The following is a 26,428-nucleotide window of genomic DNA, read 5'->3' as shown; positions in this document are numbered from 1 at the left end:
GAATAAAGACAGAGCGTGACATGTGGCAATATCAGTGCAATAAACTGCAAGTTCAACCTTTGGTCCAGGGAAGGCAGACTTGTGCGAAACCAGTAAAGTTCTCTCTGTAGTTACCTGCACACTTTAAACCTGAGCTGTCCGAGCTTTGGTCAAGGAGCGTCATAAGGGTAAAGTATTAGAGTTCTATCTCAAAGGAATATTTATGAGCTCCCAGAATGCTCACTCAGTGAAGCCATTTAACGCACCCGCGAGTCTTCCTGATGCCGACAGATCTGCCCCCTCTGAAGCTCCCCGCTGCTGCTTGTGTCTTGTATGAATGAGCGTTGTAATGCCTGTAGTCAAGGACTCAAGAATCTGTCAGCGATGAGTATTTATACAGGAGTGTGCACCAACAGAATGGGGGAGATGTCAGGGGCTGGCTTCCAGGTACCTTGAGGGGCGTTTTTGTTAGGGAAGGAAATCATGTGTATATACTGGGGTCTAAGCAACATGCTACCTTTGCTTCGGGACCAGACTCATTGTCCAAACACGTGAGTTGCACTGCCAGTTTCCAATATTGGCTCCATAGGGCTCGGGTGTGAATTATATGTACGGTTTGTGTTCCCTCTTTTTATCGCATGTTGCAGAGCTATACTTTCCATTCCTCTGCTGACTGAAGGCTCTGACAGCATTTGTCTCTGTAGATGTTAAGGAATATCTTTGAGACAGAGCTTGACCTGGAGGTCTGAAGTTCTTTTTGGGAAAGAGTCACTTTGCACTTGGACATTTTCTCTGCAGTCACACTGTTATTCTCAATGTATTGTCATTATTTCCATTTGAGATGGCAATATAGAGGAAAAAGGAAATATGTACTGAAATCCCTACGCAGTTCACGGAGAAGAAGAGTAAATTGATTTGAACTACCCTTCTGCACGACCAGCCTCATTACATACTCCACCCTGAAAATCTTATCCTATACATGACTTTTGATCAGAGGTCCGTCCTCATCCTTCATGCCTTGCCCCCTCCAAAATTACTCAGGCAGCGTTCAGTCAAATCCTGGGGACCATTGTTGTTTCTCAAGCAATCTCGGGAGAGGCTATTTTGTTAAGGACATGCAATGCTGATGTGAAGTACAGCATTTTGGCACGAGAGCTGAAGATGTGGCAAAAGGGGACCAGGAACTCTCACACTCCGACACACTGTTGAAGTCCACGGAGACGTCCTCAGGGATCTCCGCAAAGAGCCCATTTAATCCAACAGATGTAATTTGGAATGTATAAACAAATATAATAGAATTTAGACACAACAGGGTAAAATCCCGTCTTCTGCCATTACAGGCACTGAGAAGTGCCCTCACTGCTGCAGCATATTGGCTTGCACTGAAATCTAAAAGTGCTTATAATTATTTCTCAGTTTGAGCTGTGCTACAAAGGAAGGTCAGCACTGCCAGATGGAGAGCAGCAGCATTTATCTCATTGAGGACACATCCAGGGAGAACCAGGCTTGACTCCTGAATGATCTCAAGCAAAATTTACTGCTGAAGCAAGAGGCAGTAGTCGGCGACAGGGACCACTATATTTTCTGGACTTGGAGCATGTGAAAGCATATTGATAGATCTCAAGGACAGGCTTCCTTTGCCATCACCAGGATTTTTCCATGCTGCACCACATCTATAGAAAATGTTAGCCTTTTCTGAACAATGACAGATCGTTCTTCTCATTGAGCAAGAGCAGTTGTCTGTAAAGGAGGCTGATGACCTGTGGCATCATGCAGCGGTCACGCCTGGCCACACTCACCATGGATCATGGAGCAGGACTTCTGCTGGTCCAAACTCGAGTCTAAGTACATTTTTAGTTAGTTCGGACTCGTTAAGACTGGCGACTGTTTGCGTGGCTGACATTAAAACCAGCCTGAATGAGAAAAAGATAGGGGAGTTTGTCATTCCCATAGTGCGGGAGAAACACGCATGTAATATTAAAGCCGAGCGCACCCATTGTATTCAATTAGTGTGCACTCGTGCAACAAACAGTACATTGATTGACGTGCAAGCATTCATGCAGTCAGTTGTCCTACAGGCACACAAGTCAAGCAAGTACATCCAGGCAAATTGTCTGATTGTGATGCCTGATCCAAGTTCTTAAGAAGGAATGCTGTTGCCTTCCCGAGAGTCAGAGTCAGCTGCATTCTCTCTCCTCCTCATAAACTACTACTCTCAACTCAGCAGTCTGTGGCTGTTTAATGCAGAGAGTGCATCACAGAGCCAGAATGGGCATGGGATGAAGGGGGGGAGAAGAATGTTTGGGTGTTGCCCCTCAGTTAGCAGCTCCGCCTCTATCCATCACAACCAGCAAGGTAACTTCCACTCTTGCTTTGAAAGGAAGTCCCTGCTCATTCCTTCTGTGCCCTCAGTGACACTGCCATGTCAGAGTAAGTCCTTTTGGGACCGAGATGTTTTAGCACCAGCTGTTGGTCAAGGAGTTCACTTAGGGTAAAGTTTGTCTGTCTCAGAAGGACCTTTATTTGCTTCCCTGAAGGTCCCTGCGAAGCCAATTGCACTGCATTCCTGATGCCACACACGTGTGGTTCAGATTCTCCCACGCTGCTGCTTGTGCTTGTGTTGTGCAGTTGTAAAGCCCTCGTCTTTCAACATGACATCAATTCTTGCATCAGTTTTATTAGGAAGTCATGCACACACAGAAATGGGACAGGTTCGAGTGCTGCTTCCAGCGGAACACTGAGGGGGCATTTTGTTATGGAAGGAAATGCTGTGTAGAGTACTGGCTACAACAAGCCACAAACTTTGGCCTTTTGGGACCAGAACTCTTGTCCAACCACGATAAGTGCCACTGCTAATTTCTTCTTATGGTCTTCCATAGGAGCTCTTTGCAATAGACTTTAGGATTATGTGTTCCTCTTTTTATTTCGCATAAATTTGCAGGAGCTAAATCTTTCTTTCTGTTGCTTTTGAACAAGACTCTCGACAGAATCCATCATCTTATGATGTTAAGGAGTTAATTATGAGAAAGCTGGAACTGCGAGGTCAAGATTCTTTTAGGGAAACGACGTACATGGTGATACTTGGACATTTACTCTATGCAGTCCACACTGTTATTTACCCACTATAATTGTTCCGTATTTCCCTTCCTTGAAATTGGCAACGTAGAGGAAAAACTGTAGGGAATCTAGAGTTCAGGGAAAGGAGAAGAATGATTGGAACTACCCCTTCCTGCAGACCAGCCTCATTGCCATTCCACCCACCCTGATAACATCCCACTCTTTGATTTGCGATCAGAATTTCTTCTCCCCATCCTTTCTGCTGCCCATCCAGTTACTCGCAGGGTCAGACTAATCCTGGGCGCACCAGTGTTGTTTCTCAAGCATCCTGATAGGCTTTGTTGTTAAGGAATGAAACACTGTGTGAATACAGTTTTGGCAGAGTGCTGAAGTGTGCACAGGACCAGGCTCTCCATCGATCCTGTGAGTACACAGTGTCCATACGGTATTCCATAGGAGCCGTATTTCCAACGGACGTCAGTTTTGTGTCTTCAGTTGGATTTAAACACACAGCGCAAAATCACCTCTTCTGCCATTACAGTCAGTTGAGAGTTACCCTCAGTGCGTCAGTTCATGTGTTTCTTTGTGTGTTTGGGAGCAGTTGCTGAACTGCTGGTCTTTATGCTTATGGAAAGGGGTCACCCTAGTCTGTGGTGGATTGTGCTTGGCCAGTCACACAGATGGTCGCCTTTCTATGGGGACAGGAGTTTGTGAAGGGCTGTGTTGCTTTTGAGTGCTGGCTGAGCAGTTCACCTGTTGGATCTGGAACAAAGATCTTTGTGTGAAATCGAGTGAGTACTGCTGGTGATTGTTGTATTGAGATGTGGAAATCCAGAAATACCCACTATTGATGATAGTATTATTATATATTATATATAAGTATAATAGCATAGTTCACTTTATGGAGATGGCTTTTCATTTGGCATGCCCAGTCCCCTTCACTTTGTCTTGTGTTATGCAAAAGACAATGCAGGCTGGTGAGGGTAAGAAAGGGTGACAGAAATTTGGGATTTTAAAATTGTCTTCAGAGGATAAGACTGTTTGACAAAGGAAAAAGATCTGTTTTACAAAGGAAGGTCTAGTGGTGGATTGAGGAAGAAATTCTTTTCTCCACGTGACGATTCCCAGCAGAACTTCGCACATTGAGATGTAGCACAAGGGCAAATATCTTCGCATAAGGCAGTGATTGGTGACCGAGCCACTGGTTTTTGAAATAGATTTTGAGGAGGATACTGGGGTATGACTCATCAATGATTTCACTTCTGTCCAGCATCATTTATTTCATGCTCCATCACACTTACAAATGTCAGCCTCTTCTGAGGGTGACAGTGTTTCTTGTCTCTGAGCTGAGGGGTTTCTGTAATGCAGGCTGTGACTGTGGCAGTATTCAGGTGCAGGTTTTACTGGCAAGCTCATCTTTGGTCCACGAAGCAGACTTTCTGTGAAACCCAGTAAGTACCTCTTAATTACCTTCACATGTTAAACTGAGCTGCTGAGGTAGGGAAGGAGGTCATTAAGGCGCATTTTGGTCTGTCCCACAGGAACAATTATTTACTCCCAAAAGGTCCCTATGAAGTCATTAGCACTGCATTCCTGAGGTCACAATGTCTGCTCAGAGCTTCTTGCTGCTGCTTGCGCTTGTTGTGCAGCTGTAAAGCTTTCTTTTTCTCAAGATGTCAATCTGTGCCTGTGTTATCCGTAGTGTGCATGACAGAATGGGAACTGGTCAGGTGCTGCTTCCCAGGTGCCTGAGGGGCGTTTTTGTTAGGGAAGGAAATGCTGTGTGATTCTGGCTATGGCTACCAGCTGACCTTTGGCTCAGGGACCAGCCTCATAGTCCAACTACGTGAGTGCACTACAGTTTCCATAGGTCTTCCACTGGTGCTCCGTGCAATAGGTCTTGTACTCTTTTCCTCTTTTCCATCTCAAAATTGCATTGCTAGTATTTCCAATATGACATTGAAGACCTAGAGAATACCCATGCTGTGAAATGTAATGTTGAGTTGTCAACAATGCCAAACTAGAGGTCTGAATGCTTTTGGGAAAGGGTCTCCGGTGTTCTCAGATAGTTCTTTGCACTCACATTGGTATTCTCATATCTAATCAGGGATTTACCGTTGTGATGGTAGTGAAAAGCACAGCTTGGATGGACTGTGAGGACAGGAGAAGGAAGAGAATGTTTGGGAGTACCCCTCAGTTTCAGCCCAACCTCATCCCACATACCCACCTTGATAAACTTTCTTGCTTTGGAATCAGAAGTTCCTCACCTTTCTGCTGTGCCTCCATGACCTGGCATGGTCAGACTAATTCCTGGGGACTAGTGATGGTTCTTAAGTGTCTGTATAGGCTTTCTGTTAAGGAATGCAATGCTGTGTGAATACTGGATCTGGTTTCACAAAGCTGACCTTTGGCTCAGGGACCAGACTTTCTGTACAACCATGTGAGTATGCATCTTCCAAAAACCTTCTATAGGTGCTTTGCCAAACTGATGTAGTTTTACGTTCAGCTTTTCACTTCATGTTTGATGTGCAGAAAGGCATTCCAGCCACCACAGGCTTCAATAACACCCTCAATGCAAAAATTACAGATGAGCTGGGAGCAGAGCTGAGCTGTAGGAGGGAATGCATTTAGGAAAGGGTCATCTGTGCTCTCAATCTGTGCTGTGTCACACTGGTATTCTCACATCTGGTAAGGGATTTGCATTTGTGATGGCAGCTGCTTGGACACCAAGAATGGATGGTAATGAGAAAGGTGGAGAAGAATGATTGGGAGTGCCCTCAGGTACAGTCTCAGCCTCATCGCGTACAACCAGCAAGGTAACTTCCACTCTTGCTTTGGGATAAACGGGATCCCCCTAGCATTCTGCTGCCTCTGCCTGGTCAGAATAAGCCCTGGGGACCAGTGTTCATTCTCAACTGGCTGCCTGTCTTTTATTTTTTAGGAAAGAGGGGCATGCTGCAGTCAGTTGTTACAGACATACAAAGTAAGCAGAACGTCCAGGGGAAATTGTCTGATTGTGATGCTGATACAGGTCTAAGAGGAATGCCCGTGGCCTTCCCAGAGCTCAGGTCAGCTGCGTTCTTCTCTCCAACTTAAACTACTCCTCCTCAACTCAGCAGTCCCTGACTGTTTTATCAGGAGAGTGCATCACAGAATGGGGTCTGGTGCTGCCTCAACCAGAGGGTTATTGTTAAGAAGGGAAATACTGTGTGATTCTAGCTCCATCACTGGCAAGCTGACCTTTGGCTCAGGGACCAGACTTTCTGTACAACCATGTGAGTGTGTTGCTTCTGAAGGTCTACTATAATTGATACTTGCAGTTGATGTACTTTATTTAAGACCTGCAGAGCTTAAATCGTTCTCTGCCATTGCAGGCACCGAGAACGCCCTCAGTGCTGCAGTTCATGTGTTTCTGTGTGGTGGGAGCAGTGCTGAACTGCTGTTCTCTGTGCTTTTGGGAAAGGGTCACACAAGTGTTGTGGGGATCGGGCTCTGCCAGCCACACTAAGGGCTGCCTTCCCACTGTTTGTTTTTTTTTTTTTTGGTATAGCTTTTGAGGTGGGATACTGGAGATGATTCATCAGTGATCAGCTTTGTCCGGCATCATTTATTTCATGCTCCATCACACTTATAAATGTCAGCCTCTTCTGAGGGTAACAGTATTCCTTGTCTCTGAGCTGTGGGGTTTCTGTGAAGCAGTCTGTGACTGTGGCAATATTCGGGCTCCAGTTTTGACAGGCTCACCTTTGGTCCAGGAAGCAGACTTGTTGTGCAACCCAGTAAGTACCTCTTAGTTACTTGCACATGGTAAACTGAGCTTCGGCTGTTGGTCAAGGAGTTCATTAGGGTAAAGTTTGGTCTGTCTCAAAGGAACCTTTATGTGTTCCCAGAAGGTCCCTGCAAAGCCAATAGCACTGCATTCCTGATTCCACACTGTGTGTTCAGATCTCCCCGCTGCTGCTTGTGCTTGTTGTTGTTCAGCTGTAAATGAAAACAGCCCTGAATGAGAAAAGATATGGAGTTTGCATTCCCTACTTTAGAAGAAACAGCTGTTATGCCTGGAGCCCCCTTGGATGCAATTAGTGTGTGCATGTGCATGTGCACAAGCACCTGTGCATGAAGAATTCTGCAGTCAGTTGTTACAGACACACACAATACGCAGAATGTCCAGGGGAAATTATGTGATTGTGATGCTGATCCAGGTCTAAGAGGAATGCCTAAGGTCTAAGAAGGTCTAAGAGGAATGTCTAAGAGGAATGCAGATCTCCCTGCTGCTGCTTGTGCTTGTTGTTGTGCAGCTGTAAAGCCTCATCTTGCTCAAGACTTCGATCGGCATCAGTTTTATCAGGAGTGTGCACCACAGAATGGGGACAGGTCAGGTGCTGCTTCCCAGGTGCCTGAGGGGCGTTTTTGTTAGGGAAGGAAATGCTGTGTGATTCTGGCTCAAGCAACATGCTAACCTTTGGCTCGGGGACCAGACTCATTGTCCAAACACGTGAGTGCACTGCAGTTTCCATAGGTGCTCTATAAGAGCTCCTTACGATATATGTAGTTTTCTGTTCCTCTTTTTTATCTCATATTTGCAGAGCTAAACTTTCTTTCTGTGCTTTTGAAGGATCTGACAGCATCCTCACTGTAGTTTTTAAGGATATATTTTGAGAAGAGCTGACTTGGAGGTCTGAATTCTTTTGGGAAAGAGTCACTTGTGTACTTGGACATTTCTCTGCAGTCACACTGTTATTCCCATATATTGTCAGGTATTTCCCTTTGAAATGCACATAGAGGAAAAATTGTATGGAATCTGAGTTCAGGAGTTGGAGGAGAATGATTGGAAGTACCCCCTTCTGCAGACCAGCCTCATTCCATACTCCCACCCTGATAACTTCCACACTTGTGTTGGGATCAGAAGGTCCCTCCTCATTCTTCTGCTGCCCTCCATTACACGGCAAGATCAGACTAATTTCTGGCACCAGTGTTTGTTCTCAAGTGTCTGAACAGGCTTTTTGTTAAGGAATGCAATGCTGTGTGAATACAGGATCTGGCAGAGAGCTGAAGTTTGGCACAGGGACCAGGCTCTCCATCCGACCCTGTGAGTACACAGTGTCCATAGGTCTTCCATAGGAGCCTTTTCCAACGGACGTAGTTTTGTGTTTCACCTTTGGATTTAGACACAACAGGGCTAAAATCCCTCTTCTGCCATTACAGTCACTGAGAGTGCCCTCAGTGCTTCAGATCATGTGTTTCTGTGTGTTGGGAGCAGTGCTGAACTGCTGGTCTTTATGCTTATGGAAAGGATACCTGAGTACTGTGTGGATTGTGCTTGGCCAGTCACACAGAGGTCTGCCTTTCTATGGGGACAGGAGAAGGTTTGTGCAAGGGCTGGTGTTGCTTTGAGTGCTGGCTGGAGCAGCTTCACCTTTGGATCTGGAACAAAGCTTTGTGTAAATCCCGAGTGAGTACTGCTGGGTGGTATGTTGTATTGAGATGTGGAAATCCAGAAATACCCAAGACATGAATGATAGTATTATTATATATTACTGTATAATATATAGATCATTTTATGGAACGGCTTTCATTTGGCATGCCCAATCCCCTCACTTTTTGTCTCGTTATGGCAAAAGGACATGCAGGCTGGTGAGGGAAGAAGGGGTGACAGAATGGGATTTTAAATTGTCACAGAGGATAAGGCTGTTTAGAAAGAAAGGAAGGTCAGTGCTGTGGATTGAGGGAAGAACATTCTTCTCCATGTGAGACCTCTGTTAGGGTCAGAAATGCTGTGTCATTCTAAGTATGACTCTAAGCTGACCTCTGGCTCAGGGTCCAGACTGTGTCCTGCCATGTGAGCGTGCAGCTCCCAAAGGTCTTCCACAGGTGCTTCTTCCCATAGATGTAGTTTGGTGTTCCATCTTTTGATTTCCTGTTTGCTGAGCTGAAAGCACTTCCTGGCCCTTACAGGTTCCAAGAATGCCCTTGCTGCTGCAGTTATGTTGGTTTTAGGTGGTGGGAGTAGAACTGAACTGGAGATTAGCATGCTTTTGGGACTGGGTTATCTTTGAACATGGAGTGTGCTTTGTGACACTGATTTTCTGAAACTTGTGAGGAATTTACTATTGTGATGGCAACCTAGGGGACAGTATGGAAGGATAGGGAAGAAAAGGAGAAGTCTTGCTGGGATGGGGGTCGGCCAGCCTCACTAAGGGCTTCATTATGGGCATAGGAGTGCTTTTGCGTAAGGGGTTGTGTTGTTGTGAGTGATAGCTTTAGCAGGCTCACCTTTGGAACTGGAACAAAGCTTTGTGTAAAGCCTTGTGAGTACTGTTGGTGATGTTTTGTAGCCTTGCATGGTATTGCAGAAATATCTAAAACATTTCTGTTAGTACACACATTATGGACAGCAAGCACAGCCCTTTGTCTTCTGTCTGGTTATAGCAAAGGAGCTGCAGGATGATGTGGGAAGAAGAGGTGACAGAGCTGAAGTTTCTCTCTGGACATGGGAGAGTCTATTTACAAAGGATGGTCAGAGGTGGTTAATTGAAGACATGAATTAGAGTGGGTATGAGCCAAGTCTTGGGTTTTTGAGGCAGCAGGAAACACTGTGGGTATAATGCGGCAGGTGGAAAGATGACATTTGGTGAAGGAACGTTGTTGACTGTAAAGCTCTGTGAGTACAAGCATTGAGTCCATGTTGGCACTTTGCAGCTTATGTGGCTACCTTTGTGCTTTCTTTCCCTATGGCTTTTCCTTTTTTCGCAAGCTAAAGTAAATCAAGGGCTTCTACAGGCATACTCTTTAATTGGTAAAAATCTGTCTATATGGACTGGCCCAGAAAATGGTGATGGATCAAATTAAATCTAGGCTGCAATAGGTAGTTCTCCCCAGACATCAGTACTGGGGCTCTTCCTGTTTAATATCTTCACTGATGATCTGGACCAAGGGATTAAATGTGCCCTCATTGAGTTTTCAGGTTGCACAAAGTTGGGGTAGGAAGCTTTGGAGTTGGAAGTCTCTACAAAGGGGTCAGAATAAGCTGGCTGGATGGACCAAGGCCAATTGTATCGTGTTCAACATGGCCAAGTTCCAGGTCCTGTGTTTTGTTCACAATAACTCCGTGAATCACTGCATGATTGGGGCAGTTTGGCTGGAAACTGCATAAAGGATCTGGAGGTGTTAGTCCATGGGCAGCTGAACATAAACCAGTAGAGTGCCCAAGTGTATCAGAAACCCTGTAGCCAGGAGGAGCTGGGAAGTCATCTTCCCTTCATACCCAGCACTGGTGGCCTTGAATACTGTTGTTGGCCCCTTATTAGAGAAGACATTGAGGCCCTGGAGCATGTCCAGAGAAGGGCAATGAAACTGGTGAGGAGTCTGGAGCACAAGTCTTATGAGGAGTGGCTGAGGGAACTGGGATTGTTCAGTCTGAAGAGGAGGCTCTGAGGAGACCTGATTGCCCACTACAGCTACCTGAAAGAAGTTTGTGGTGACATGGCATACAGTTCTTCTCCCATGTACCTAGTGCTAGGGGCCTAAAGGGAAAGGCTTCATGTTGTGCCCGGAGAGGTTCAGTTTGGATAACAGAAAAAAATCCACTCAGAAAGAGTAGTGATTCATTGGAATAGGTTGCTCAAGAAGTGTTCTGCCCTTCCTGGCCTTAGCACTGCTGGGCTTAGCCTTGAGGGGCTCGTGCTGCTTCTCAAGATGGTGGATGGGCTTTTTGTTGTGGGAGGAAATGCTGTGTGATTATAGCTCTGCATATGGCAAAGTGACCTTTGGTGTGGGGACCAGTCTGTCTGTCCAGCCAAGTGAGTGTTCAGTTTTTCTGTTTCCTTTGTCATATTCCTTAAGTATCCACTGTAGCGCCCTGTAGATGTCTCTGTGGCATCCATATCACCTTACATAGGTAGAGGAGAAAATAGGTGCTATTTCATTTTATGTAGATGATGTAGCCATCAGAGGACCCTCTGGGAAAATGACCTTGCATGAAATCCCTACACATGTTAGAGATCACCACTGAAATGTGGCCTTGTCCTTAGAAATATTTCTATGAGGTGGACTTACGCTGTTGAGAGAAAGATGCTGTGAACATCACTCTCCTGGTTGCTGACAGTCTGTGAGTGAGCAGGAAAGGTATTGTTTAGGGCAGAGGAACAGGTAGATCAACTTATGCCAGTGCCTGTACGAAAGGTGATAGGGTATGCAAAATTGGGTTTTTGTTCTGTTTCTTACTTTTTTTCCTTTCAGTTATTTCAGGCAAGGCCCAGAATTTGCTTGGTGCAACTCCTTCCTTTCAGTTAAGCTAGATAGCTTTCAGTATGTAGACTTTTTCTGAGTATAAATGGAGTGATAAGTGCACCACAGTTGCTTTCAGCCTAGAGAAGTGTGGTCAGTGAAAAAGGGCACCTTATGTGGGTGAGCAGACAGCCAGAAGTGGGAGGTGGACTCCCAATAAAGCCAAGCAAGTCCACCATCAGTCCAGCCTTTAGAAAGGCAGACTGTTTCCACCTGAGTGTGAGCATTCCACTTGCCCAGGGTGTAAGCAAGGAGGATACCAGTACATCTCCAGTGCTGGTTTCACCTGCAGGCAACCAAACCCTCCAAGTTTCTGTCAGTGTTGTGACAGCACCCTCAAATTCACCACTGGTTCTGCATCTAAAGTCACCACCTTGCCAATTAGGAGAGTTAATGGTACAATCTCACCTCGCAGTCATGCCCTGTGGCTTTGCTCTAGCAATAACTCAGGAGGTAAAATGCAACCTGAACCCTCACAGAATACTTGTTCTGTTGCTAAATCATAAAGTAGCTGGCAGGAACACTACACTTCGTTTTGCTTAACAGCACAAGTCTAAGCTCTTTTGAGACTGTGATTGAAAACCAGAGCCAGTGAATGGCTGGTATTCTCAAAGGCACGCCATTCAGATGAACAAGAGTATCTGAAACATTGTTTGGGAAACAGATTCCACTGTGTTCCAAGTAATTACACAGCCTTTGAGCATGCTGTGACAGAGCTTTGCAGCAGCTCTTTGTGCAAGGCAAGGCGCAAGGCTGACAGAAATATTTTTGTAATGAAATGTGTTGGAGTGTGTATACTGCAGACAAAGTCACATTTGGAAAGGGAACTTCGCTTTCAGTTGTGGCTTGTAAGTACCCAGGTACACTGGAAACTAGAATTTGTGTCATTTTTTCTCTCCATACTTTTTGTTTAGTGGAGATAAACTTGTGAGCTGAACTGTGAAATTCTCTAGAAGCTCTTAGAAAATGATTGCAGGCATGTGCCCCGTTGCCGTGGCCTCCTCTGCAGTATTTCAGAGTGTCTAAGTTAATAGAAAAAGAGGGCTTTTCCCTTTATTCTAAACTTAGATAGCAGTATGTGGTGTAGATAATGGCATTCCAGATAAATTTGGGAACCTGGTCTTGTTGAAGCTCAAGTGGATTTTGGAGGCTGCAGTGGTGCAGTAGGGGTGGCATTTTCAGAACATGTCCTGCAGAGCTATGTGGCTTGCAGCTTCAATATCTGAAAAATGCTGGGGTACTTTCTGTTAAGCAGTGAATAAGCATTCTACATTTAAACTGAGTGGTTGAATTTTCCTTTTCTTGTTATGTCTGAAGTTTTAGGTGTCTGCGTATTTTCACAGTATCACAAAACTTTAAATTTCATTTTCCAGTGATCCAGAATCACTTGGATTCTCTAGAAGTGATTTAGCTTCCTTAGTATCCTTGATGCTACTTCTGCAGGGCTTGCTGCAGATCCTGGTCCTACCCAGATCTCTGGATAAATTCATTGCCAGTTCTCTCACCTCATATTTCAGGATAAACAACATGTTGACCCCAACAGAAGGGCTGCTATGTTTGCTACCTCCTTGGCCATGGTGTGAATGCTGATGTGGGGAAGGTGGTGTTTGGCAGGAAGGGATATGTTAACCCTGAGACGTGGTGAGCAGTGTAACATTTAGAATAATCAGTAATTTAGATTTTCAGTACTGAGCTGAGCACTGAGCTTGATAGACCTACATTAATTTTTAGGCAGAAGAATATTTGAAGAGTCAAGGACCAAATTCTGAGACTTGGAAATTCAAATAAAATAAAACAAAATAAAATAAAAAAGCCTAAAGGATAAAGAATATAGTTTGCTTTCTTTAAAATGTAGGGTTGTACTGTTGTTGTTTATTTTTTCTATGACTTCAGGCCATTTTTTTGCATGAGAACAGTGTAGTGGATTCTAGATGCACTTGAAACATTGCCTTGCTTCTCAAACCATCATTTGAAAATCTCTACATGCAGAACATCTGATAGAGGAATAATAGCTAGATTAGACATCTAAATTCCCATATCACTGTCTTTGCATGAAGGTACTACTTTGTACCAGAAGAGGTTTAGACTAGATATAAAAAAGAACTTTTTCTGTCAGAGAGTGGTCAGGCACTGGAATGGCTGCCCAGGGAGGTGGTGGAGTCGCTGTCCCTGGCAGTGTTCAAGAGGCATCTGGATGAGGAGCTACGAGAGATGGTTTAGTGGTTTGCTGTAGCTTGTGATTCTATGATTCTGTATTTCATGTTTAAATTTCCTGAGATAGATCAGACAAGCTGTAGTTGTGCCTGTGGATGTGATGGCTTCAAGGACAGTTTTTGTTGGCTTGTTTTTCATTGTGTGAACACTGGCTATAAAGTCATCTTTGGAAAAGGGACAGAGCTTATTGTGAAACCGAGTAAGAACCAAGTTTATATGTGCTTCTTTTTTTTATTGTGGATTTAGATTTGAATAGCAGAACGGCTTTTAAGATTGTGGCTTGGTAGCGAAAGGAATTGGCTAGTTGAAATATGTAGCCCTGATTTAAATTACTGTATTTGTTCTTGCATTATCTACCCAATTGATGTATCATGGAAAAAAGCTGTGGAGGGAAAAGTGGACTGATAGGAAGATCATCTTCATCAGTTATTCTGATCCTAAACTATGGCCATGATTTTGTTCCCATCCTTTTCTAGCCCAACAAGGCTTTGTGATGAAGCTATTGTACCATGTCTAACAGCAAAGTCAACAGATGGTTTTGCTTCAGCAGGGATCTTAAGCAGCTTCATTACTAAATGTCTGTTGGTACAGTTCAAAAAGTTCCTAATGGTTGTGGTAGGGAACATTGCCACCAAGGATGAGGAAAAGGTGGGGATACTCAATGTCTTCTTTATTTCTGACTTTCAGAGTTAGAGTAGTTATCCTCAGGGTACTCAGCCCTGTGAGATGGGAGGCAGGGATGTTGAGCGGAACACACCCCTCACAATTCTGAAAGAGCATGCAAAGATTTTTGCTATGCCAGACAGCACTGTGTGTCCATGAATACCTACCAGCTTACCTATGGAGATGGAACCGCACTTGTAGTAAAACCAAGTAAGATTTCTGAGACTCAGGACTTTTGAGTTGTTTGGTGGAAAAAATCCAGCCCACCAAAAGTAAAGCAAAAGCTTGCTAGAAGAGTAACAAAATGCAGTTCAGATGCAGGTTGTAGCCAAAAGAGAATTACAGGGATTTCATTCTTACTGTAGCATCTGCTAGATGTTGTAGGACAGAGATCTTCTTCAGTGCAATTAGTTAAATTTCACAAGCTGTGGAGCTTCCCTATGGGGGAACACTCAAAATCCAGCAACATAGGTGCATGCAAGTACTTCCACACTTGCATCATGGTGTAGGTAATCTTTGTGTCGTGGTATTTCTTCTGGAAATTAAATAAAAAACTTATATGTGGAGTTGGAGATAACTTCCTTCTATTTTTCTCCAGATACGCAAACTTTCTAGCTTACAGAATCACAGAATCACAGAATGACCCGGGTTGAAAGGGACCTCAAGAATCATGAAGCTCCAACCCGTCTGCCTGGCAGGGCCACCAAACTTCCATGTTTACTAGATCAGGTTGCCCAGCTTAGATAAATACCAAACTATAGGTGTGCTTAGTTTGCAAAATATTCACAGAAGATTCTTCAGTATGTTCTTTCACTTCATCTGAAATAAAATTAGGATTAAGAAAATTGGTCCCTAGCAGAGACTTCCTTTTAGCTGCTTGAATTTGGAAACATATAATAATGGTGAAGGAAATTTTATATCATTTGAAAATTGTGCATGTGTTCTCATACCTAACAAACTTTAATGGGCATTTTAATCAGAAACCTCATGTTAATTTTTCATTACTTCAGTTAAGCAAATATTCAGTAGTCCTGTAGATTCATCAAGGAATTTCTGAAACTGAAGAAGAACTATTGAAGAAAAGCAAAGTTGTTCAGGAAGGTAGTGAAAATACTTTCTTTTTCCTATTGGAAGAGAGTGAAAACAATTAAAAATTCTTCCCCTGTGTCTTCTGTGTCTTAGATTTTATCTCTACTTTGTTAGAAATTCAGTCCCACTTTCTTTTTGGGGTGGAGAGCACAATTAATAATGATCTGGGTTTTGCAGAAAGAAGGAGAGAGAGGTTTCACTAGTGACTGGATTTCATTCACTTATTAACTGATGATTTAATTATGATCTCATTCTGCATTTAATTTGCAACAGGGATTTATTGTTCTTTAAGGAAGGATTCGACTTGATGTTAGCCAGTGAGTGAGGTTTTGATTTGCTTTGCCCCAGTATTCACTGTTGTGTGAGTGCATTTTTCCAGCTACATAGAACATGGCATATAGAGCTTTCACTATATTTAGCCCACTTTTGACGTGCAAAACTAGATAGCTCCACAAACTGGGAGCATGTTGGTTTGTTATGTTATTTATTGTGTTATTGTGTTATTTTCACTTTTGTAGTTTCTGGCTCTTGGTAATGGAAAATGGACTATTTATTGCACTGAAATTCATATTTGTGTGTTTGTGTAGTTGAGTACACATCAGAGTTAAGCTGTGGAAGACCCGGTTCTGGAGAGAATGAAGGGGAGATTTCTATTGTGTCCTGAAAGGCTGTGTAGAATTCAGGGCAAGATCCAAGCCCATGCTTAGTAGTGGCACCCACCTTTGGGTGAAACCTAGCAGGTGTTAAATAATACAATGTAAAGTGCAGCCTGGAAGAGGATGATGGACAACACAAGTGAATGGAGCAGATTGGCAGTACAGACTGGTCAGACACAACAGCAGCAGTCAGAAGGCTTCTAAACACTCTCTGGAAGGCTATGTATGCATACACTAACTGACACACAGAGGAAAGAGTAAGCAGATGTCTGATTAGACTATGGGCAAAGGCCAGACAGTGAGTGTCACCAACGTTTAGACAGACAGAGCAATAAGTCTAACATGTTAATTTCACTGTATGTGTTGAGGAGATGGCAGTAACTTGCCTTCCTTAGAGTATTTCAATAAGCATCTTGCATTGCCATGTGTACAAAGCAGCATATGAGCGCAAAAAGGCACCATTTTGCAATGGTGTCACAGTGTAATACTGGGGGTTATGGCAAACTCATATTTGGAACCGGAACAAAACTTAGAGTTTCTCTGGGTATGTCTGAATTCTCAGATGTGATTTCTCTTGAAAATACTTACACTGCTTTAGAAGTTACTTTGCCTTTTTAGTTGCTTTGCAGTACAGTGGAAATGGGACTATACATTTTCAGCTTGTGTAAAAGTGCCTAAAATGACTGTATATATATTTTCACCTCCCTATGCTTGATGATGCCCAAATCAGACAGTTAAAATATTCAAGATCACTTTTCTTGAGAAGTTGAAAAGAGATGACTGTTCCTGGACAAAAAGTCCAGGCTACCAAAAATATGTGGAGAATAGGCAAAGGGAAATGGGAAAGTCAGCAATGGCGAGCAAAATCCAGAGTGATGAGTATTGTCCCATAAAGTTGTAGTGTGTAAAATGGACCTTTCTGGTATGTGGATGCTAATGCTTTAAGATAAGAGGATCCTCAGTGTAGGTTAATGCAAAGTAGAAGCACATAATGGGGTTTTACTTTGGAGATCCTGAATGAAGCTGTAATGATTGGACTGGGTTTCTTCCATAATGTGAAGAGCAAATAATCGAAGCTCAAGGAGCAAGCTTATCTTTGAGATTGTGTCATGGTTGCCAAACTGTGGCAGAATTATACCAAGTTTGTAGTCACAGACAATTAGTGAGGAGTACTGTGAGGTTACCTGAGCCTTCAACATCCACATGAGCAGTAGAAGTTGTAAGAGATTATTCCTTTTGCACCTTTGTCTCTCTTGTAATTGCATGAGAATCTGGGGTGCGAAAGGCCTTGAAAGCTATGAGTAAATTATTTCTGTGGAAATATGATAAATAGTTTGGTCTGGAAAATGTACATGAAAAAAATACTGGTTTTGGTCATTGCTGCCACAAAGTGGACACCCAAAGTAATTTTAAAGAGTTGGTGAGCACTTACGACCTCTGTGTGTTCTTAGGTGGTGACTGAACATGATGATGTATGGACAACCTCCAGCTCAAAATTCACAGAAATTTAGAGTGGGCTGTAGGGGAAGAGTGCAGTCTCCTCTTGCATGAGTGCTCTGTTTCTTATATTCTTTCTCAAGTAACTTGTAATCTGATATCCATGGGCTGTGGCATGGTGTTAGTACAGTTCAACGTAGAAATGCCTTTGGATCATTTGACTAAGCTCCTGTTTTCTCAAGTGTAGTTAATTTTCCAAATATACAATGTACGGGGTTTTTTTGCCCATACCCATTCTCCTGATGAATTTCAATGTTTTTCGATAACATCTGAAAAAAGTAGGTGTTCTTCTGTTGTCTGAAACATCTTGGAGAAGGGAAAGAAGGAAGGCAGATACAGTGAAACCAACCTTTTTCTTTTTTCTTTTTGTAAATGTGACATTTTTTCTAAATTTCTTAATTTAATCATTTAATAGAAATGATTTTCTTTTTACTCTGAAAAATTAATGCTTTCATTTCTTAAATGGTATATTTAAGATAACTTCAAAGTGATTTTATTCTGAAAGCAAAAATACACAATATAAAGAAACAGTCAATTCTGGAAATCTCTGGGAAAAAATTCTTATATTTCAAATGATCTCTCTGACCTTGTTAAAAAACATGAGAAAAATAAGATCCTCCAGTTTATATGGAGCTATTAGCAAGCTAAAGTAGGGATGAATCAGAGCTCTCCTTGAGTTCATTTGTATGTGTTTTCAGATTGACTTGCTATGGCTGTATCTGTATGGAGCTGCTACAGATCTAACTCTGTTCACAATGTAAAAACTAGGATTTTCCTGAATGCATACCAAAACCTCAATGATTTTTGGCAGAATAAGAAATGGTCTCCCTGTTAGGAAAAAAAAAAAAAAAGTGCCAAATAAATAGAATTTAAAAATAGCATACTGAAAAGCATGATTTCTACTTAAAATCTAAATGGCATTTTTTTTTTATTATTATTTTTTTTTTTTTAATCACTCTTGACTAATCCAGATAGCAAATCCAAGAAGATGGGATGATGGGGTTTATACTATTCCATCAGAGCCTGTGAGCTGTGAGTTAAAATTATATACACTAAATTTTGAGAGATTAATCTGGCTGGCAGTGAGATTAAGTAAATGAGGAATGAGGTGAAGGACAGATTTGTGATGCAGGTGGTTTTGTGGAAACAAAATATAAATACAGGGGGAACGTTAAAGAGGAAGAGTTTGAAAAGTTGAAAAACATAGAATATGACAGTGCTTCACTATGAAAATATGAATAAAGGATGGATAGAAAATCCTAGATAGACCATCCTGTCTAACTGTGGAGATAAACGGGATTTCCTTTGGTGGAGTGTTTCATGGCCAAAGGTTCCATTCAGTACCTCTCTGGATAATGTAGAGGCCTGTGTTAATGTGTGACTATGGAAATAGTTACAAACTCATATTTGGATCTGGGACAAGACTTCTGTTTCTGCCAGGTACATGTATCTTAAATTTTTGCCTAATTTGCAAGCTTGTTGAGGATACACGTTAAGATCTGGAAAAATACTTCAGTAACCTGAGGTGTCATGCTAACTGGCGGAAGTTATTCCAAGGAAAATATCCAAGCAGTATTTCTTGAGGCAGCTGAAGGAAAACGTGCTTACAATGCTCTTCAGTCAGTTGCATTCCTGTAATAGCTAAGACAAAGACTAATTTTGTTTTTCTGACAAGTCACATGCATTTCTTCTATCCTAAGGGTAAATCCATGTCACTTCCATTGTCCTCAAGCAATGTCATGGATGATATGTCAGATGAACAAACATTGAAATAAAATAATTGTTAGAACATTTAGAAAATATCTATTTGTGGTACTATCACCATTTTATCTTTACTTGCAGGAGAACATACCAAGGTATAATATACTAATTTCTTTTTAGTGTCATTTCTAGTTAGTGTCAGAATGGGAACTGGACTATCTTTTGTCATGTTGGACAATAGTGGTATTATCCACAGATACTGCAAGTGGATTCTATATGTGACTGAAACATTAATCCAGAATTACCAGGCTGCCAAAGCCACAAGTCCATCCTGAATCCTTAATTCTGCTACTGCTTTACTGAGTGAGAGTGTCAGAACCTTGAGGTGCAAAGGCTCAGATGCCTATGCAACTCCTCAGTGAATCTGCAAGATCTGGATAGGATATCAGTGTGCCATTGAAACCTGAGAGGAGATAAATATAAGAAAAGTCAAAGGTTTTCCGCAACATATGGATTATGGGGGTGGAGAGGATGCAAGCTGACATTATCAAAAGGAGCTCTGCTGATGATTAATCCAGTAATAAGTAATAAACAATGAAATGTTAAGGAAAAAAGTTGGACTGATGAGAAGTGTTCTTAACCACATGGTATTCTGAATTGAATTTTGGACAATTTTATAGACAAACACAGGTTACTCTAGCATCACTCTCAAAATATGTAGTACACAGCCGTAACCAAGGAAGGAATGATATTTTTTTTTTTTTTAATTCTCCTGTTCCTGACTATTTTTTTTGTAGATATCTTTTGTAATTGGACAGTGATTTAAATCAGTGTGTTTTGCAACCGCTCCCTTAAGTTACTTCCCGCTCTCGAATGCCTGTTGATCTGACTGTCAGTATGAGTTTGGAAAACGTGCCTACGTTTTTGCAGAGATTGGCATCAGTGTGCCAATCAGGGATATGCTGAACTGGTATTTGGAGCTGGAACTCAACTTCTTGTTACCCCAAGTAAGTTTAAACTCTCTGTATAATATTAGCACCAGGATTGGTAGTTACTTGTTCTTTAGGTAGGTGGACTAGGGGAGCATTTTCCTCCAGAAAAAAATATGTTGATATATACATGCTGTGTTGAAAGCCAAGAAGTGCTTGTATAAGGTACGCCAATGACTCACTACAGAAAAGAACAGCTAGATAAAGTGGTTGTGTTTCTTATGGGTCTCTATTGCTAAACAGTTTACCAAAGCTTAGCAGTCACAGTGCGGTGTGGTCAGGCATGCTGTGTGGCTAGGAGTATCCATGCTATAAAACTATATAACAGATTTAATGTGTGTCTTGAATTTTTGGTTATTAGCACTTAATATTTGATAAATCCGTCTTTAAAATAACAATTATATGATGTTTTGGAGACATTCGGCCTAATGACCTTGAGAATGGATTTTCTAACTCTTAGCCTAAGAATATATCAAGATGTTTTTGTTTTAATATTTGAAAGTAAAACCCGTATTTGTTTAAAGTAATGTTAGAATGTGAGCAGTTAGGAATTAGAAAATTTGCATTTGAAAATTTTTGTGATGCTTTTTAAGCCTTTTTCCTTTTCTTGGTAAAATTTTAAAAGACTGTAGAAACCTGTAAAGATGGAAAGAAATTTCAAATAACTTTGTGTCTAGTAGACAGCTTTCCTATATACTTTGGGTGAGAAGACACCAAAATATGCAGCTACTAGGCAACAGTTGGTTGCAAAGTCTTATTGTTGAGTGAGAAGGATATAGTACATATGTAAGAGGAACTAGATTTAAAGTCAGCTCAGGTGCTTGAGATCTGGAGATGGACATGGTATGAAAACAGGAGCAGTGAATGCTAATTAGTGTTTCTAAATACAGCTACCTTTATGGAGAATGAACATGCTCTCTAGATGAAGAAGGGAAGAGAGGAGGATGAAAGAAAATGAAGCCAGGATTATTTCTCAACAGTGTGATGGTGAAGATGCATCAGGGATCCTGGGAATACTGGGAAATTAGATAACATCATCAGTTTCCTAGATTAGTGACACTGGCATGTCATTGACCTTAATTTAGAGTCTTATCAGACAGTATGAAGACTCATGATGTCATTCTGAAAAGGAAAATGTTAGCTTGGAAGAACTTTATTGCACAAACACCAGAAGCTGTATTTTTTTTTTTTTTTTTTTTTTACTTAGGAAGGAGAAAAATTCAGACCCTTCTGGGTTCATGTTTAAGTCATAGTCTCACAATGGATAAGGAAGAAATTTCCCAAGTGACTTAAGCTATGTTATTTGTAATGATTTGAACTCAGATGTTTAGGATACTGGAGCTACAAGAGTAATTTTTGGAAGTTACACAAGGCTGTCTATAATCCCAAGTAAGTTATGTAATTACAAGTGCCCCTTAGATAGACTGGTCAGTGAAGGACATCATTTCATTGCGAAAAACACATCTATATCTGAGGCAATACCACAAGTATAAAATCAAATGTTCTTCTGACAACTATTGACAAAAAAACTATTTTCTTCCACCTGTGTTTAGAGAGGGATTTCAGGATTAATTCTTTGAATACATTTATTCTTGCTCACTGTACATTTATTTATTATTTATTCATTTATCACTATTCATTTATTTATTAGCTGAAAGGATAGTTGATCTCAGTTCAAGAGGTTTATTGTTTTGAGTTGAAATTATTTATTTCCCCCTATAAATGAAATACCTGGTGTAAAAATACTGGAAGCTGTTTCTGACAGTTAAAACCCATGCTGGTTTTGGAAGAAAAAGCCTACACAAATGATTTATGAGAATGACAGCTCTCAGAAAGTCAGCGGACTGCTTCCTCAAGCCTCTTTGTTTCCAGAGACAATTATTGCACAAATGGTTAAACTCTAAATTGTCAGTGAATTCAATTACACTGATTCTAGTCTGACAAGAGACAGAGAGATTCTGCTTTGGTGGGAATGGATAGTGAGATAATTTTCTATAGAATACCAGTTGTGTGTTAAATCAGTTCAGCTTTCTATTTGGGGAAAAGATGAAAGACACAAATCTTTGATGCTGAAACAGACTCAAACTGATGTCTCAATGAACTCTACTGATTTCTGGAGTTGGCTTTCATTGTAGAATGGTCAGGGATGGCATTTAGATAGCTCCTCTTCATCCACCTGGAAGACACCCTTCAATGAGGATGCAGTTAGGCAGGGTGGAGAGATCAGAGCATCCTTATTTACTTCTCAAACTTTTCTGACAATAAAGGTCATAGATACCAACACAGCAACAACACATCCATCAACTCATTAAGACAGAATAACAGGAAACGTAGGTGACAGTGCTGTGGTCAAAATAGCTGGTATTTACCAAGTCCGCTATCTGCAGTCTTGCAAAACAGCATGCAAATACAAGGGAACAAACTGGAAAATGCCTCTAGTGACAGAACAAAGCCAGCAACCACTCAGAGCAAGAATGAGAAATGAGTGTTTTGCAAAGCTGGTGGTGTTGAAGCTGCCAGCAAAAAAAAAACACACTTTTAAAATCTGCACAAGATAAAAGCATTGCAGAGGCAGTGGGGAAAAAAAAGCACAAACATATACTAATTTAGAGAGAGCTGGATTTGCAGCTCTTCTGATAGAAGAGCACTTGATGTGCAAGGGAAGAACAGATCTACCTATTTCTCTCTCTTTTATTTATTAATTTATTTATTTTTCTATCCTTGTACTCCATGTTAATGATACAAACTGGTTCATTTGTGTTTCTTTTTTTGCTGTTGTTTGCTTTGTAATGGGGTCTACCATCCAGGTCCCTTCCAGTCCCTGATATTCTGTGATCCAGCTTTATTATTTTATCTGAATCTGTAATCTATTCCCAGAAGAATAACCATATTAAAAAAAAAGTTAAAAAAATTGGGATTATGAATATCAGTGGTGGATTTGAGGTTGCATCTGCAGAAAGCAAAGAATGACCCTAGGCCAATCTGTCCTCCACAGATTATGGCTGTGAAGCAGGAAGAGAGTAGTCTCTGCCTGTTTTACACATCCCTGCAGTCAGGTTATGATCCTAAAGGAATCCCAGGCTGTGGTGTAGAGCTGAGCAAGCTGTTACAGAGGGGGGTAGCCAGGTTAGATGTAGACCTTTAGGCTGTGGATGGCCTCATAACTATCATTTGAGATGCTCTAGGGATCCAGGTTGACCACCTGTGGCTCCCATACATCATTTGTCAAAGTAAGTTTCATGTAGCTCCTGTATAATCTGCTGTTAATGCTTTGGTTCAGAAATGGTGTCCTAGCTCAAGATCCGTATGATCAGACAGCTTCCCATTTGAATCATGGAGGAACATCCATACCTAAAGTGTTAGTGTGTCAAGATTGTCACAGCTAATGTGTGTCAGCTCACGTTCTAATCTCACCTAATGCCTCTTCTCCATTTCCAGATGTTACTCCATCTCCTTCAGTCTACAGGCTGACCTCTGCAGATGACAAGAATTTGGAAATGTGCCTCATCACGGATTACTCCCCTGAAAAGCTTGATCTTAGCTCAGTTGATAGTAAGACAGAAGCTGTTGTGGAAGTGGCAACATCTGAGAACAAACATGAAGTGAGCTACCTGTCAACCTACTGGGCCAAGAAGGATGAAATGCAGTGTGGTGCCAAGCACGAGGGATTTGGAATACTAGAAGGAGGTGATCCTGAAGCAGGTAATGTTGGATGTGCGTTCAGGGCTATACATGGTCTCTCTACTATTAGTATGAACAGGACTTGTTCACCTCACACTGTAAGCAGTGCTGAGCTGTGCTTCCACTCTCTAAAGGAATGGTGTCTCATTGCCTCCACTTTCTTTTGGCTTATTCCTTGGTAGAAACAAGTTGAAGAGTCAGTAGGCTGGGAAAGTCACAGCAGAGAGATCTCAAAATCACTCCATGGGAGATATAAAGCTTGAAAATCCTTTGTCTGATGGGACACGAATGTTTAATTAGATCTTATTATATGCTTGCACTGAAAATAGCATATGTATTTATAGCCAGAAACTCAAATTTAGCCCTTCTAGTTAGAAATACCTTTGTGAACTTCTGAAGAAGTCAATTTCTTATTAATTTAATTTCTCGGTATCTGCAGGTGTCAGCAGTGTCTGCATTACAGGGATGTCGCCGCACTTCAAGACAGGTATGAACACAGCATTTTACTAGTAAAGCTTGATTTAAGGAAATTCTTCCCAGTTTTTTGCTAATGTCCCCTGTTTGCTGATGTAAGGTACAGATATGTCAGCTTGACTGAATGCCTGCCTGTATTTCAGAAGGGATGTTTTTCTTTTCGGCTGCACACCTAATGAACCAAAAGATAAGGAGGTGGTATATGCAGTGAGTGTGCACTACAGATACAGCACATGAGAGTAAGCTCTGCAAGTTCAAAGGAGCTGAGCCTGCCTCTGCACAGGCTTGGTTTGCAGAATAGCTTTACTCTTGCAAACATGCAACCTTTCTGGGGGGGTGGGGAGGGTAAGAGGAAAAACAACAGGCAACAATAACAGCAAAGCCCACCAAAAAACAGTTAGCCAAATGTTTCCAAAACAGTACTTCAAAAAAAAGTACTCATAAGCAAACTTGGTGGATTGGACCAGATGTTACGGGGAGAGGTTTTCAAAGAGAAATTTAAAATGACATTTTGATGACCACATCCTGCTTCTCTAGTATAGATCAGCATATTTTCAGGTGAAAATGACACTGTAGCTAAGATTTGGGTGTTCAAGAAACGTGTAGATGTGGCATTTAGGGACACAGCTTAGTGGACAATATTAGTGGTAGGTGAATGGTTAGACTAGATGCTCTTGGAGGTGTTCTCCAACCTTAATGATTCTATGATTAGTAGAACATCTGGATGGACTCTGTGTTCTTTGGGCAAAATTTAACTTGTTTCTCTTTCTGCCACTCTAAAAATTGGGGGGAGAGGATGGATAGACTCTTCCAGCATCCCTTTTTCATACTGTTAATAACAGTATAACACACTGTTAATAACAACCATGTGATTGGCAGTCTTCCTTGCTGTAGAATTAAGCTCATACTGGCTGAAAGCCTGGCCCTTGAAGTAGACTCTTGGTGAGCTGGTCCCGTTCACTGCTTCATTAGTGAGCTACAAGCTCAGCCATGCAAAGTGGAAAAAGCTTCATTAAGAAGCACTGTTATGTCTGCCTGGAAGTGAAGATGTCACAGTGCTCTTGTGACTTTCATTCCTTTTTACTTCAACAGATGAGAACCTGAACATGCTGACTTTTTCACAACTGGGCCTGAAAATAATTTTATTAAAAGCAATAATTTTTAATGTGGTGATGACGATGCTTATGTGGAAAAAAAATGTAAGTATAGAGAGGGGGTGGTAAGGTGTCTGAGAAAGCACCTGGGACAATTCATTACCTATGTTCCTTCTCTATAACTGTTTGTGTAGCTCATCCATACAGCTTTTGCCTGTAAAATCCCTCTACTTCATTGCAGATCATCATGCTATCATTGTTTTCCCCACTGTTCAAATCTAATTACTTCTCCTTATCCTCATGCAAATTTAACATCTTTCTAAATATCTCTCCTTTTCCCTCAACCTTCTCCTCCCTTGTCTGCACTCATTTTTCAGATTCATCCCCTCATGGTCTCCAGATGTGAAAGTCTGATAGGCATTGACTTGAAAGTCCTCAGAATTAATATGTTGGTTTCGGCCCACTGTCTTTCTCCTCTTTCTATTGCCCAGATGCTTCAGGTGTACCGTTATATAGCTGTAACTCTATTTAAATAATGACTTAATCTACATTTCATTATTTATTTATTTATTTTGTTACAGGAAGGAAAGTAACCAGACAGCGCAGATGTGAAGTACTGAAAAAAATCTGCTGAAGAATCATTATTGGAATAATGGGTGCAAGAGGTTCTGCTACTGCAATATAGAATACAATTCAGTTTTCCTGTGTATCACACCAGCCATTATAGTCTAAACTGCTTTATGTGCATCTTTATAAAGCTACTCAGAAATATGCTTACAATTCTCAGCATTGTGCTTAGTTAGCATGATTTTTTTTAAGAAGTAGAGATTGCTGTAACTGTATTGTCAAACATCTCTATTACTTGCATTAAAACAACATAAAATTTCTGCTTCTATCAAATTGTTAAGGTCTACATGGCATTTCTTTAGGCCTATTAAATAATTATTACTGATAACAATAAACTTATTCAGTTTTTGTATCTCTCATTGGAGGAGCTTGTTTTATCTTTCACATGAGCTTCAGAATCCAGGTTAGCCTTTGGGATGAA

At 41.4% G+C, this 26,428-nt stretch overlaps 1 gene segment (V, D, J or C); it reads left to right on the top strand.

Annotated features, from left to right (window-relative positions):
- The window catches only part of LOC107324954, a 27,900-nt gene extending 1,534 nt beyond the window's left edge, over nt 1-26,366 (top strand). The window contains 4 exon segments of the C gene segment in view: nt 23,570-23,833; nt 24,252-24,299; nt 25,379-25,485; nt 25,962-26,366. Coding sequence covers nt 23,570-23,833; nt 24,252-24,299; nt 25,379-25,485; nt 25,962-25,973 — 431 coding nt within the window.
- Nucleotides 26,367-26,428: the final 62 nt, after the last annotated feature.

This window comes from Coturnix japonica, chromosome 27 (genome assembly GCF_001577835.2).
Source record: "Coturnix japonica isolate 7356 chromosome 27, Coturnix japonica 2.1, whole genome shotgun sequence".
Classification (NCBI taxonomy): Eukaryota; Metazoa; Chordata; class Aves; order Galliformes; family Phasianidae; genus Coturnix; species Coturnix japonica.
Note: the sequence above shows the minus strand (reverse complement) of the source record. Positions and strands in the feature narration are given on the sequence as shown.